Source organism: Triplophysa rosa, linkage group LG18, assembly GCF_024868665.1.
Source record: "Triplophysa rosa linkage group LG18, Trosa_1v2, whole genome shotgun sequence".
Classification (NCBI taxonomy): Eukaryota; Metazoa; Chordata; class Actinopteri; order Cypriniformes; family Nemacheilidae; genus Triplophysa; species Triplophysa rosa.
In genome coordinates, this window is record NC_079907.1 from 9,960,641 (window position 1) to 9,977,177 (window position 16,537).

Consider the following 16,537-nt stretch of genomic DNA (forward strand, 5'->3'; position numbering starts at 1 on the left):
GTTTGGGTTCTCAAACTGTGGATTGCGCCCCTCAAGTGGGTAGCACAGGGGAATAAGGTGGCTCACGCAAGTCACTTAGCTGTTGTGGTGCATTACAGTTAAAACAATGAACATGGGCAGAATAAAACCCCTGGTTCATCCGTGCTGTAAATGCGCTGGTGTCACATCCGTGAAAGCACAATAAATGTCATTGTTACTTTTCTTAATAAACTTTCTGTCTAATGCACTGCAGTAGCCAAGTGACTTGTTTCATGACTTGCGAAGCCTACAAACAGCATTATTTTATATAACTCATTACTTATTACACATCAGCTCTGAGAGCTCCAAGTGTTCTTATATTTTTCACCATGCTCGCTTCCACTTACTTATGGCCGTATGTATATGACATGATTTAAAAAAAATTATCGATAGTAGAGGTATCACTATCGATACACTATCGGAAAAAAAATATTGCGATAGTTACATGTATCGATATTTTTGCACAGCCCTATAAAATGGATTCAGAGATTAATTCGGAGAGGAATATGAAAACCACCATGGTCCTCTGTATTAAGGTTGCTTTGTTTTTGTTATTTGCTTTTTGTTATTTCCGCAAGAGAAGCAAGTAATACACCGGGATGATGGATTTACAACATTTAATAACTGTCTTTCTCTTCATTACAGGGGCTTAAGCAAGAGGAAGCTGTAAAGAGTTATTGAAACTTCGTTCTGCGTTCACAATTTTTCTCAATCCAGTTGCCCTGAAAGACGATCGGCCACTCGCAACAGAGCACGACACGACAGCCACGCATTGCTGCATCTCGTCCAACAGGATGAAGAGCAACTCTGTCTTCTTCCTCTCCATTTTAGGAGCTGGTGTCCTCCTCTCCCTGCAGGTCGAGGGTAAGTCTGTTGCTTTATTCTAAAGTGTCTACATTTGACCATTGGTTCCCCCTCAGTGGACCAAAAGGACGCTTGGCAGTATCAGCCTGTTTGACGCAGAGTGACTGTTTTCTATCACAAACCACCGTAGCAAACAAAAATGTGTTTTTGTTTTGTTTGGAGGGAAGCAAAAACTGAAGATGCCTGGAAGGGTCGTCTGTTTTCTTTCAACTGGATGCAGAATAGCAGTATTTATAATACAAAGCAGATTGAGGCCGTATGAGAACCGATTTACCCGTATTTGGATGATACCAAGTGTTTGCAGAAGCTGCCTGTTTTAATGGATGGTGGCCTTCAGAAACACAGCACGAGTAATGATCTTTCTTTAAATTCCCATCAGGCCCGGGAAGTGGAATCTGTCTGTTCACATTTGAGATGCATTAGCAAACAAACTCCCCCTGCTAGGATATCCAGGCAAATTAAATTTCATTTTATTGATTCAATGCCTTTCTGATCTTCTCTTCGTGGGTCGGTAGTAATGAAGGGGTTGTTTCCATTTTAGGTGAATGCAGGCTGGAGGAAAAAAATTTTTTTCTCATGATACGCTGTATAAGAATGTAATGGCCTCCATCAGAGACAGCAGTGTGGCATTTATGCACACATCAGGTCGGCCATTCATCCGCTCGGCAGAGCTTTCTGTGATTGTAATGTGAGAATACACATCTTGGTGTTGAGGTGTGAATAGACCGTTGGCTTCACATTTGACTATGCAGAGAAACAATAGGCTGGTGATCAGTCAATTGGTTTGAAATTGTGTTGGTGTGTTAAGGGGAGGAAGGGTGTTGTTTGAATGTCGAGGCCAAGGGGGGAGTACATTTGTGTTTTAAGTGAATGCTGTTTTTCCTTCAGGGGTTTACACTGATATGTTAATGTGGGGAATTGTGTGGTGAAGAGACTTGATGCTGAGTGTTGACAATACAGATTTTAGTTGCCACTTCAGCTTTCAACAAGTATTTAGAAATTGGGACACTAGGTGAACTGTTTTATTATAAAAAGCTGTGAGTCGACATATTATGTAGTTTATTACATCATATTTTATGCGATCAACAAGTTTTCCAGGCTATGAAACAACACTCAGCAATTTTGTCATGGTCCACCCATGTTGCTTGAAAACAGTAGATGCTTTGTTTACTTTTGACTCGAGTGTGTTAGTTTCCCACTGATTCTGTTTAGTTCTGCCAAATTGTCTCTCTATTTTTAGAAATGATATTTGATAAGTCATAAACGCTGCCTATTTTTAGCAACAGGAAGGCCATGGGAGAGAGCTTTTCCTTCTCTCAAGATTGAGAAGTATGACTATCTAGCTAGAAGAAATAGATCGAAAGCTATTAAGATGTACCTAACCTCAAAGTTAAAAAAAGTCACAAGTTTATTACTTCCATATAGAGTCAAGCTTGAAATATTGCATACTAAAATAAACAATTGTGTCACATGGTGTGGGACTGCATTTTACATCATGCATTTTATGCATGTTCTTGAACTTTGAAATAGGTTTTAGTGTTGTTTTTATGAAATCACAGAAGTTGTTTTTGTTCACTGTAATTGGACTCACTTTTATCTTTATAGTAGTTGGGATGGTCACTGTCTGCATGTTTAGCAAGGCAAACCTCTTTAAATATATTCTTCTGCTGCCGTTTACCTCCCCACCCAGGAACAAAAGAAGAAATGGGCAGTGGCAGCAATTTTTACACTCGTAAAAGCCAACCAGAGCTTTTTAGACGAAGAATAACTACCCTCGGCCATTGCAAAGGTTTCTGTTAAAAACTAAGAGAGACTCAGTGACGAAAGAATGAGATGAGTTAAACCACACATAAATGTTGTTGAGCGTGTTTTTGTTTCTCTTTTGTTGGTCAGGTCACCGCCGGACACAGAATGCATATGGCTGCAAGTTTCTTTGATAAATGTCACATCATTCAACACGTCTAACGCTGGTTTTCAATTCCCTGCTAATAAATGAACTTGGTGGAATTTTTCCTCAAGAAGGTGAGGTTGAGCTTTGGCCTCGTAGCTAAGAAACCTGGCAGTACAAGGTCCTAGTTACTTGATACCAATGAAAACCAAGTAGGCTGAAATATAATAACTAAATTAGGTACAAAATACTGAGTGATGTACAAGCACACACAAAAACACATGCTGCAAAAACACAATTGCAGTGTTTATGCAACGTTAAATTCCAGTTATGTAAATGTTTGCTCCAAAGTTAGTGCAGGAAATACAGATGCACTATCTTTCTATCAAAGTTACTCACCACAAGTTTGTTTCGTTTTCTCCTCTGTGAGTTAACTTTATATTACTGACATTGCTAAGATGTTTTAGCATTTAGTTAATATGTGAATGGGTTGTGATTTGGGTCAGAACCTGTAAGGCCGTTTTGACAATATTGCTACCGCGACTCTTTATCGCTGCCCTCATTTCCCATCCTACACCACACTGGGCGGCTCGCCCAAGCCCTACTACAGGAAGCTTATTGAGTCTATTGTTGGTGCTCTGAGTTTCCCTGACACTTTAACAGTTTCCTGTATTGCGCTGGCTGTCAGGTATCTGACTAAATGCGCACAGCCGCCCGGAAATAATCATTACTGTCTGAGTAGGAGGGCCGCTGTCGTTGTGCGTGACTGTGTTTCCTTGTTTTCGTAGACCGCAGGTTTTAAAGCATTGGAATAAAAGACTATATCGAGCTCTTATACACTGACATATGTGCATGCTTGTGAGCATGTGTTTGGCAGGGGGCTGTTAAAGGCGTTCTCAACTCTCACTTTTACAGCTTGCTGTTGGGCGCTTGGCTCTAGAGGTGTCTCCGAGCCCATTAGATGGTAACTTTCATAAAGGCAGCCAACTTTATTGGTCTGTGTCAGGCAGGCCGTTGTTTTCCACATGTTCCCTTCATTTGGGTTTTAACAAGCTGGTCTTCAAATAGTGGAGGATTATTACGTGCTGGAAGATTTCGCCCTGAAATGGGAGCCCCCGTCCAGGAACATGCAATAATTATAATGATGGTTATGAAATAGATGAAAGTAAATAAATAATAATGGCAGGTTCAGGTTAATGGCCACTTAAAGCTCAAGCTGTTCCTGCTAGATTGCACCCTACAGCCACATTGTTCAGTTTCTTTGTTGCCTAGGCTGTCAGAAGGCAACACGACGTTTTGAATAATTGGTGTATTAATGAAATGCATGTCTGCTACTCTGCTTTCATATGTACTCGTCCTTCAAGGATATATGATTCACATGTTATTTCTAATGGGTACCCAGCAGTATATTTTGATAGGAGGACGTCTGGAGGATTTTGGTGTTTTTATTTACTCCCCTACGTTTCTTCTTCAGGCACTGTAAAGCTTGACACTGAAAACTAGCGTCTTGATTATAGGCTTGTGATCCAAACGCCCTCGTTGAGACTCGGCTGGATCATTGCATCATTTTCTGTTAAGTCTTACTGTAGCGCTGTAGAAATAACAGCTACAACAGAGAGGACACACGAGGACTGAGATGTTTTCATTTTTACTCTTGTTTCTTTTTATGTTTTAAAGCATGTACTTTTGTTTCAAAGACGTAAATGATATTATTTAGATTTAAACATACATTTACAGAGTGAGCAACTTGCATGTAATTTTGCTGACACTTTTGTAGCAGGCAGCAATGCGAAGCAGCTGCCCCGTTCATGAAGGTGTGAACTCGACATCTTTTTTAGGATCCGAGCGCCCATATTCTCTCCTCACCTTATGACCAGCCTCCCATTACACCTTCAAATGTGACTCAGGGGTGCCTGTTCTACCCTTGATTTTAATAGGGTCAAAGCCCAGATGTTTTTACCTGGAGATCACAGTTAAAGCATGAAACACAGCTCCAAGTTTGGCGTGATACGTAAACTTTTGGCTTTACATGTTTTTCTGGGGCTTCTCAAGTGGTTTTTATTTATATTGTTTTTATATGTGTCTGTTTTCTAACTTGCTGCCCTGTCAGTCATTGACTTTACAGTCAGCACTTTATATGTGATGAAAGCCTGACTGAGATCATTTTTATTATTAAAGTGATAGTTCACCCAAAAATAAAAAGTCTGTCGTCATTTTCTCACCCTCTTGTCATTTCAAACCTGTATGACTTTATTTCTTCTGCAGAACACAAAAGAAGATATTTCGAAGAATGTTGGTAATGGAACAACTGCGGTACCCATTGACTTCTATTGTATGGACACAAAACCAATGCAAGTCAATGGGTACCACTGTTGTTCTATTACCAACATTATTCAAAATATCTTCTTTTGTGTTCTGCAGAAGACAAAGTCGTACAAGTTTGAAATGACAAGAGGGTGAGTAAATGATGACAGCATTTTCATTTTTAGGTGAACTATCCCTTTAAGCTAGGATGACGTTAAAGCTAAAAATATATAATACCAATTCAAGTAACCAAGCAAATATTTTGTGACATTCATGGTAAAAATAAAGTCATAAGTTAATATAAATTTAACTGTAAACATTAGAATTGGATGTACTTTCCTGCCTCCGTATGCAGTGCCTTTCAGGTGTGGAGCACAGCTGTCGCGTTTGGGCCACAAGTGTGGAAAATGGAGGCTGAGAGAGAACAGGCGCTACTGTCTCTTTAAGAGGCTGGTGCTCGACTCCAAGCTGAGCTGCCTACAGGCTGGGAGAATGCGGTCAGCAGGACTCATTACTGCCTGAGTACTGCCAGACCTCAGACTCCACGGTGACGGCGAGCCAGAATCAAGCACACATGTAGGAGCACGGCGAGGCTCCGAAGCTCCGTCTCCCCAAGCCAAGGAAAAACACTGAGAGGGGAAAATGTATTTAGTGGCTTCATACTGTCAATGAATCACTGAGAGGTTCTTCAGAAGAGATCTGCTCTGATTTAGTAACCCTCCTGGCTCGAAATCAGTTTTATGTGTTCCGATAACATTCCCGAGTTCTTTGGTTGTTTGTGTCGGGACTGTTGTGGTTGAGGGAATTCTGCTCGTTCTTATCTGTTCAGCTGTTAGGACGTGTAGGTCTCAACACATCATAACAGATTTCCCTGCCTTCTTAAAGATTCTTAAAAGCAGCCCGTGTGCTGGCAAAGTCGTTCACATTCCTGCAATTTACAGGCCTCTCGCTGAGCTAAGAGGGGAAATAGCAGGGCTTTGTGAGGGATACAAACCTGAGGACTCGCAGAAGGTTTCGTCTGTTTTTCTTTACCCTGTCTCTCGTCCGTGATGTTTGTGTTACCGGCTTCCACCTCCATTATCGCGCCGGGCCCTGTTTGACAGCAAAGGCACCTGGACTAAACTCTGAGGTGATCAAAGATGTAAGATCAAATGCTTTCGGCATGTATTTTACATTTCACCCGTAATGGGGGCCGTGGGACGGCTTCAAGCACGCATTTCTCTAATGCAGAAAACCGAATCCTGACACATAAACAGAAGATTTATATCGCAGGAACTCTGCGCATGAATGGAACGGCCTGACTTGTATGATAAATTACAGTAGAGAGGGAAAATCCTGTATGTGTGTGTGTGAGAGAGAAAAATAGACAAGAGTTCGATGGTGTTCAGGAGCTTAGTCTCTCAGCTCGTGCCGGCCGACCCGGTCTTCAACCTCAGATTTACACACAGTAATCCCATCTCTTGTGTTTCTAGTCTGCTCTTTCACTTTCTCTCGTAATCCTACTTCTCACCATTTCACCCTCGGGCCATCGAGCATAGCTTTCGTGGCAAGTTCTTGTGTAAGCGTCCTGCCACAAATTGACTCAGTGTTGAGTAACACCTTATTTGTTTTTGTCACATGTTCCAGATTTTCTCTCAACATAACTGAATATAGCAACTGCATTGCGAGCCGTGCTTTCGTTCCTGGCGTGAGACTCTTTGTATTTCAGATTGCGTCCAGATGGGTGAATCTTAGAAAACCTGCTAAAAACTTGTAATACATTTACAGTATACAGTATATGATTGACACGGCTGAACCTGATTTGTGACATGCATTGCATTTACATTTATGCATTTGCCTGACATTTTTATCCAAAGCGACCTTCAGTGCATTTAGGATATACATTGTATACCAATTTAGTGTGTCTGAGACCGTAGAACAAGCTTTTTAATCCTCTCCATCACGTGCAAAGTCTTTGTTTTTCCCGAGGCTTATATCATCTCTTGCGGTTTAAAGCTTCTTGGCTCCTTGCTGCTTTGTTATCAGGCTGTATATCAGTTTAGTGGTCTCCACCCCAGCTGATACGGCTAGAGGTGTCGCTGCTGTATAAATGTGCCGATACCAGGTAGGATCTGCCTACTATATGGAGTTTGTCCTTTATGCACCTGCCCATCTAGACTTTTATTCTGAACACTTGAGAGGAGTCTGAAAATAGAGACCTCTCGTCTCGTCTCCGTCTGATGTTTATGTTAAATGTCACAGAGATGTAGGGCAGACCTGAAGGAATCTCAGACACGGGACAGATCGGAGGCACAGCTCTCGTAATGAGATCCTAGACGTGGAATGTGGTGTTTCGCTAAACGGCAGCATTCCTGTTTTATTGCGGGCTTATGGAGTTTATTCCTCCAGAAGGCCTGCCCGGACCTGCAGAACGAGCAGTAGAGCTTTAAGAGGAAGCACCCGTAGCAATTCTCAACACACGAGTCTTTGTGCTCGGGGCTGTAGGCACCCTGCCTGTCTGCATCAAACACTCAAACACACTCAGACGGATCAGGTTACAGCGTTGAGAAATCGCCATGTCTCTTTCTTTTTTTGTCTTAGTTTTAATCCTTGTCCAGGGCTCGACATTAACGCTTGTCCGGGCCAAGTGAATGTTTTGTATGGGCAAGTGAGAGAGAATTTTACTTGTACCGACCGGACAAGTAACTTGAAAAAAAATCAGCGCGACATTTATGTAGTATAATAAGAATATATGCATTAGACAGAGCTGCGTGTTTGTCGTGGTTGTGCTTGTTTGTGTGTGACAATAATCAATGGCGCACCGCACTAAGTCCACGCGGCAGTAGGGGCTAGCGCAAAATGCGGAATCCTGTTATTTAAATGTCCTCTGGCTGTTCTGCGTGTCTGAGTGAATTATGTGCACAATTTAACATACAACACGAGTGATGGTCGAGGATTTATCTGCGTCTGCACTGTATGAGGATATGAACACATAAACTTTATCTCCAGAGTTGCTCTGAGGGTTTATTTTATGAGCGTTTTACTGTTTGAGTGAAGCTCAAGCTATCTGCAAACAAGCGTCTTCCCAAAGACCCGTCAAAATATAAGTCCCGTTAAATTGAACACTCAGACAAAAAATACTGTAGCGTACTATTGAAAATTGAAGTGCCCTTGTAGTAAATTGATAAACACTGTATACTATAGTAAAGTTCAAAAACAATATACTAAGAATTTTACTGCAGTTTACTATAGTAAATACTATAGTATACTACAGTAATTCATGTGGACAAATGTGACACTGGATCACAAAACCAGTGTTAAGTAGCACAGGAACATTTTTAGTAAAAGACAAAAATACATTGTGTGGGTCAAAATTATCGATATTTCTTTATGCCAAAAATCATTAGGATATTAAGTAAAGATCATGTTCCATGAAGATATTTTGTAAATTTCCTACCTTAAATATATAAAAACTTTATTTTTGTGAGTGGATGGTCTGCCACAGTGCCCCTGATTAACAACTTCAAAGGCAATTTTCTCAATATTTTTATTTTTTTGCGCTCTCAGATTCCAGAGTTTTAAACGGTTGTATCTCAGCCAGACATTGTCCTATTCTAACAACTCATATATCTATAGAAAGTTTATTTATTCAGCTTTCAGATTATGTAAAAATCTCAATTTCGAAAAATTGACCCATAAGACTGGTTTTGTTGTCCAGGGTCACAAATATACCACTATTGTATAGTAAAAAAGGAAAAACACAGAACTTAGAAATATTAAAACAAATTTAGGTAATCTAAAAATGATATGGCCCTAATTACTGCTTGGCTTTGTTTTATAGCAGTCACGGAGAGTAGGCCTATAACCAAATTCAGGCGGCCAAAGCGGACACTAGTTAAAATGCTTAGAAGCAAACTTGACCAGTCTAAATCCGAAACAATTATACTGATTATATTATATTATAATTCAAATTAAATATCATTTTTTTTTATCTTTGGACAAGTAATTTTTGTACTCGGACAAGTGAATGATAAATTTACTTGTCCGAAGGACAACCACATGACAATGCTTAATGTCAAGCCCTGTTGTCTATCTGTTTTACTCGCTGGCTGTTGTGATAAGCATCCTGCATGTGTGTGTTTAGACCGTTTCATCGGACGCGCACCTGATCCCCAGTTAACTTCCGGTTTTTGTGTTTGGCTAGTGTCTAATAATATAACTATTTATATTTTATGTTAATATTAGTTTGTATTATTATTTTACTGTATAATAATTGTATTAAATAAACAATTTTGTTGTATGTTCATTTTATTCAATAAACAATTTGTTGAATGGGTCCTGTAGTTTGGTCACATTTAAAGAAACTGTGTGATACATTGTCTTCTAGCGGTTGAGCTTGGTATCGGAGTCTAAATAAAAAATATTGGAGAGTCAAGTTTGGCCAAGTAACGGTTCTTCTCGGTTTCTTTTGATTGTTATCGGAAATAATCAACAGGCACTCTGTTGTTTGTGAATGTGTACCGGAAGTAAGTTCGGGGTCACAAAAGTAAGCATGCGCAGTAACATTTGTTTATGTTGTTAAGATGAAACCGTCTATATATATATATATATATATATGTGTACTCATGTAAAGTCCTTAATTTTAAAGGTCCAGTGTTTGAAATTTAGTGGCATATAGTGGTGAGGTTGCGAATTGCAACCAACGGCTCACTCCACCCTTTCGTCAGCTGCCGTAGTGCTTCAAAAGGGAGGGGCCCTTTCGAAGCACTACGGCAGCTGACGTTGTACTAAGATGTCGTCCATTTAGGGCTACTGTAGAAACCACATGGTAAATTCCATGTAAGGTGACACGTGGTGTATGTAGATAGAAATAGCTCATTCTGAAGCTTTGTTTATACACGCGCCTGCCGCACCGCAAACGGACGAGGTGGTTGATGCGCCTGCCGTTGTGCTATTCTTTGAAATGACAGAGGGCGACTCGGAGTAATCGAGTCAACTAACCAGCACGTGTTAGCATGGAGAAGAAACAGCGCAATTTTGGTTTTACTTTTGTATTTATAGTAAAAATCATAGCGACCACAAATTTACTATTGTCTCACTACAGGAACATTAGTTATACTGTAGGATGAGAAATATGGTTACTACACTTTTAGTCTAGTAAAACCATAGTTACTTTTCATAAGAGGTGCTTCACATATTAAACTTCACATATGTTATTTAAAACGTATTGGATAAAGAGTCGGCATTGTTCTGCATGGATTAATCATTGATATGCACGCTCAGACGTGCCTGCTCGGCTACACTTGTATCCCCCTCGTTTGTTTTCGGATGCATTGCCATGCGCTAGAGATGCGCGGATGAGCTAAAATGTCACCCGCATCCGCTGCTTCAAATAAAATATCCACCTGCCCGCACGTATAATTTTCTCTGATATAGATATCTGCACCCGACCCGCACCCGATCGTCACTTTAATTACTCTAAATCTTTGTTTTAAGCATCCTAGAGACAGTCATATTAATATGTCTATTCCAACTTTCTAGGTGGGCAAAACCCCGACTACGTGCTCCACGGCACTGGTGTCAAGCCTGGATCGGATCCAAAGAAATCACAGTCAGGCGACGGACCCACAGTGGCCCCCGAGGACGCGGCACGTTTCCTTAGCTGCTACTGCTCGGGCCACTGTCCTGAAGATGCGACGAACAACACCTGCGAGTGAGTGAACACACAAGTTACACCTGCGCAAACCTGCAACTTCCTCTAGCTGCTCAGCTCTTCACGAACACTGTGATTTAATGGTCTTTTTGTGTCCACACAGGACAAACGGCCAGTGTTTTGCCATCATAGAGGAGGACGAAAACGGCGAAGTTGTCCTCACCTCAGGCTGCATGAGATACGAGGGCTCGCACTTCCAGTGCAAAGTAATGCATGAACACAGAAGTCCAGAAACTTATAAGCGCATGACAGTGGATGTTGTTGATCTAAATCGGTTGTGATGAACTGCAGCATGTGGTTATTTTTATCCAGGACTCTCCGAATGCACAGCCCAGACGAACCATCGAGTGCTGTTCCACCGATTTTTGTAACCGAGATCTTCAGCCCACACTTCCACCAGTTGTACCGAGTAAGTGGCACATCTGTTTATCCATCCAACGCCCTTATAATACACCCTTTTGTGTATGTACTGTATATAGTTTATATCCCTCGGTCATTTAAGTGTCTGTGTTCTCTCATTGTCTCAGAGCCCCCTTTGTGGAATGCCCATTTGCTGGCCTTCCTAGTCTCTGTGATTGTGTGCTGCTTTACTCTGGTCACCATAACCGTGGTGTGTTACTACAGGTGAGACATTATTAAATAAAGACTTGTTCAGCTGTTGAAATAAATAAAAGGTGCATTTAAGACACTGTTAATGAATAACCAGCACACAGACATATGCACGTCTACTTTAGATAGTCATGTTAATTTGGCACCTATTTTGGTTTACTTATATACATCGATATGTAGGTCTTATTAATAAGTGACTAAAGCCTTTTTGGACTGATAATGTAATGTGTTATATTGTGATGAATATTGTGGTGACTTAAAGATCTGTGTGTCGGTTTGCACAGGTATAAGCTGCAGACAGGACGGAGACGGTACCTGGAGCCGGATGAGGCCTTTATCCCTGAGACAGAATCTATTAAAGAACTCATTAGTCAGTCCAGCACTGGCTCTGGTTCAGGGCTCCCCCTGCTGGTGAGGCACTGTTTCTGAACATGCTTTTGTTACATCTAACATAAAAATTCATAAAGTTCACTTGGTTTTCTTAATGCCTGGGTTTGTTGTAAAAAATTATGACCGCAAACGTTTTAGGAATACTCATATGTTGTTACTTTCCTTTTTATCTGAAATCTTTTATTCTTATTTTACGTTGACATTACAATATTAGCATTTAGCCAAATTGCTACCGCACTGCCAAACTCACTCAAACTTTATTCTGGCTCTTTTGTGATATGTAACACCAACATTTCACCATGACATCAGTTCCCAAAACGTTTCAGCGTTCATGGAAAATTTGGAAAATCAAAGAATTTTACTGATCAGAAATTCTTATGTGTTCAGTCTCTATAAAACATGATTGTCCAAATCTCTCACTTCACAGGTCCAGCGCACTATAGCAAAACAGATTCAGATGGTACGTCAGATTGGAAAAGGGCGGTATGGAGAGGTGTGGCTCGGCCGCTGGAGAGGAGAAAAAGTGGCAGTGAAAGTGTTTTTCACCCGCGAGGAGGCCAGTTGGTTCAGAGAGACGGAGATTTACCAAACTGTGCTCATGAGACATGAGAACATACTGGGTAGGTACTGTAGGGTCGTGCATTGAGCTTTTTTAACATCTCTAAGAAAACTGAATTGATTTAGTACTGCCTGTCTGTCTATTTAATATTCACTCTTACTCTTCCTGACTTCCCCAGGCTTCATCGCTGCAGATATTAAGGGAACAGGAGCCTTCACTCAGCTCTTCCTCATCACAGACTACCATGAAAACGGATCTCTCTACGACTATCTGAAATACACCACCCTGGACACACAGGCTCTGCTGAGACTGGCGTACTCGGCAGCATGCGGCCTGTGTCACCTGCACACGGAGATCTACGGCACGCAGGGCAAGCCTGCCATCGCTCACAGAGACCTAAAGAGCAAAAACATACTCATAAAGAAGAACGGGACCTGCTGCATCGCTGATTTGGGCCTGGCTGTGAAATACAACAGGTATGTTTTCATCTTTTATCTTTATAAAGCTTTAAAGATTATGCAATTGCTTGCTAAAAATGTAACAAAATATTTAATTTTTTTATAGTGATACCAATGAAGTAGACATTCCTCTGAGTACAAGGGTGGGTACAAGGCGATACATGGCACCAGAGGTCCTGGATCAGACCCTGAACAAGAACCAGTTCCAAGCGTACTTAATGGCCGATATTTACAGTTACGGCCTCGTTGTTTGGGAGATGGGCCGGCGATGCGTGACAGGAGGTACGTTGTGGGAGTTACTGTGTGTATGCATTTGAAAAATGTCTGAATCTTTATGTAAATTTAAGATGTGCTTGTTTTAATACTGGCATTTTTGTGTGTGTGCAGGTATTGTTGAGGAGTATCAGATACCATATTGGGACATGGTACCTTCAGAACCGTCCTATGAAGACATGAGGGAGGTTGTGTGCGTGAAAGGCTTGCGACCAGTGGTGTCTAATCGCTGGAACAGTGATGAGGTAAGGGGTTACTGTTTTTGAAGACCTTATTTTCATGTGTTAACATATTGTTTTATTGTAAAGAGCTTTTTTAGTTTTGCTAGTTTATTATTCTAGTTTTATTGGACACCCATATTGGACACCCATTATTCTTCAGTGTCTTAATTTCATGGAGTCTCTAACTATCACCTCTTTGAATTAGTGCATTTAATAGTTGATAAAAATGTATCCTAGAAACATCAATCTCTTTCCTTTATGTCCACACAGTGTTCACGGGCCATGCTAAAACTCATGTCTGAGTGCTGGGCCCACAATCCAGCCTCTCGCCTCACAGCTCTTCGAGTCAAGAAAACGCTCGCCAAGATGGTTGAATCACAGGATATCAAAATATGATCTGTTCTCCCTCCAATCTCAGTTCCTAAACCGACCAGGGGAGACGCTGCTGAGCAGAACATTTACCTCCCTACCTGACTGTGATTTCTCATTTTGTTATGCTCTTAGTGTCCTTTAGCACCCTCTGCTGGACGCTACGTGCCATAACGCATCCTCAAAGAAGTAAGGACTCTGTCTCCTGTCCTGCTTTCCAAGGAATCATCGCATCATCCCTGTTTCCACCAATAATATCCTTCTGTTCCTCAGGCATTCTTTTATGTATTGGGAGAGAAACGATGAGCATATGGTGCTTTCCATGAAAGCCGTTGTAAAGGAAACGTCTGTATGTGAGATATAAGACATGATGGCACTGTTTGCCATTGGAGAGAGGTAGCGGAGCCACGTTTCAGGAGTATTTGGGAGAAGACTGAGGTCTGACCCCTCTGTGGTTCACTGGGAGGTGCACATATTTGGGTGATATTTTGATCACACCCCAGTCATATGCTAGCTAGCGTTGCAAAACTGGCACTCTGCATTTGGACCATGTGCAATGTTGCAGACAAAACTTTGAGAGATTGCATCCTATGTAATGATATTTCCATCCATCCAATCACCGAACCGGCTTGTCATCTTCAGGGTCACGGGAGGGCTGGAGCCTACCCCAGCGTCTTGGCCCAGGCAGGGTACGCCCTGGATAGATGGCATTGCTAACGTCCTGTATTTCCCATATTATCACATATATACGTATAAAACAAAAATGTCCCATTAACTACATAATTGAATTGTCTGTCCCAACAATTATTCTTCAATCTGCCGTGCTTTGTGAAGATCAGTGCACCAGATGCTCAAATACAAAATTGGATGCTAGCAATAAAGTTTGTCAGTTGAAAGCTTTAGTTGAGCAGGTACAGTATGTTCACTGTTATGGAACAGGAAGTTCTGCCCAGGAGTGATTATAACAGCAACGCTGGCATGAAGAAGTAAAATACCACATGTCACAGAATGCAAACAACGCAGCTATTAAAGATCCGTTCAGTTAACGGATGGTGACTGATCATTCTGAATGGCAGATCTGATCTGGCTTTTCGCATGCATGTCAGTGCAGATGGATGCCTACAGGTCTCATGCCACATAACTTTTGTTTTTATTTTATTCAAAAGACAACCTCTGTATATCACATTTGATTCATAAGTGCCAGGTTGAATTTTCTTTTTTAACCAGTTTTGCCTTTCATGTAATGCTGGGAATCATGTGACTCTTGGTTTAGAATGTCATAAATGTCTTATGTAATAGATAAATGCAAATGCATGTGCTATTTATTCACATCATGTTATATAGTATGAATTATTGTGGTAAGAAAACTTTACATGCAGGACTAATAACTTGCATCTGACATTCACAATGTTTTTACAGAGCAGCTCAATCTTGCAAATGTTGGTAACAAGATATTTATGACTGAGTTATTGACGTCCTATCAGCGTGGGTGGGAATTATTTCTCATGACTACCGTTTGTTCCTCTAATATGTACACCCAGACTCTATATCTGAGATTTACTGAAAGCTCGGGGCAGGTACCTTTACTTCATCATTAATTTACATGAAACATGAAAATACTTTCAAAGCATTTTTACTAAGCTTAGTTACAAGTTAAATGCCATTGAAAATGCATTGTCATTTGTGAGACATGCAGTTTTAACTGCAAAAACAGGTTCCTCCAATTGAAAAATCAAGTTATGTGCTAGTTATAAACACGTCTAGTCTAAGAAACATAAATAATGCAGATTCAAGACATCCGCTACTGTGTTTTTGTGTGTGTACTATTATCTCATGAATAAATGTCCGTAGGTCATTGATTTGGCTCCATGCATTGAAGACAGAGAGCTCTTCATCCCGATTGCATTTTCTCACTTTATGAGCTGTAGCTCAAGTCTAGTCTTTCCATTACAACCATGCCAGTTGCATTTGATGACTCATTTTAAATTAATCTCTAAACAGTTTAGATTCATTCTTAAATGATGTTTTTGTGTAAAAGAAGAAATGTATTATGATCTGAATAATATGAACCTTTTATTTTGTGTTGTGCACAATATCTGGTTTTCGGAGAGGTGCCTTATGTTTACCAAGAAAAGCTGTTATATACACAGAATTTGTCCAATGTATCAATTTTTAAGTAAATTACCTTATTTTAGTACACAATCCTGTTGTTTTTCTCGTGATTAACATTTGCATTCAATGTGGTTATTTGAATGTCCGGTAGAGAATCAACACTTCTAACTAAAATGTCCTCAGAATGGGTACCATTTATCATTTGTGCTTCCATGATTTGAGCTTTAAACACCACAAAAATCTGAACGTTTTGGCATTTTAAAGGGATAGTTCACCCAAAAACAAAAATTCTGTCATTTATACACCTTTGTGTTATTTAAAACCTGTATGACTGCAGAACACAAAAGATGATTTTCTCAGTGATCTTATGTCCATACAGTGGAAGCCATACAGGATTGGAATGACGTGATGGTGAGTAAAAGATGAACGTTTTCATGTTTGGGTGAACTGTCACTTTAATGTTCAGATATTGTATATTTGCAACTCCAAAACGGTCTTCCACACACTCCTGAAACGTTTCTCTCAGTACAAAACATAGTATAGCCTATCATCTAATACAAAAGTATTTTGGTATCTTTAATAACAGAAGAATGTATTTTTACAAAATGTCAGTTAATGATGCACCATTGAAATGTTCATATTGACGTAACTTCGCCCTTTATCTCAATCTGGATCTCACAGCACGTCCTTGTCCTCTGTAGTATAGAGCAACAGTCCGGACAGTGCGTTATCTCCAACCTGCGCTTTCCGTAATGATCCACGCATCAGTTGTAACGTAAC

At 40.6% G+C, this 16,537-nt stretch overlaps 1 protein-coding gene across 1 annotated transcript; it reads left to right on the top strand.

Moving 5' to 3' along the window:
• Positions 1 to 2,698: 2,698 nt before the first annotated feature.
• bmpr1ab (bone morphogenetic protein receptor, type IAb) lies at positions 2,699 to 16,424 on the top strand. Its single transcript, XM_057357901.1, has 11 exons — positions 2,699 to 2,904; positions 10,595 to 10,766; positions 10,870 to 10,972; positions 11,079 to 11,175; positions 11,294 to 11,390; positions 11,660 to 11,786; positions 12,193 to 12,385; positions 12,503 to 12,800; positions 12,889 to 13,064; positions 13,170 to 13,300; positions 13,547 to 16,424. The coding sequence occupies exons 1-11, from the start codon at positions 2,823 to 2,825 to the stop codon at positions 13,670 to 13,672; spliced, it is 1,602 nt and encodes a 533-aa protein (XP_057213884.1). The 5' UTR covers positions 2,699 to 2,822; the 3' UTR covers positions 13,673 to 16,424.
• The last annotated feature ends 113 nt before the right edge of the window (positions 16,425 to 16,537 follow it).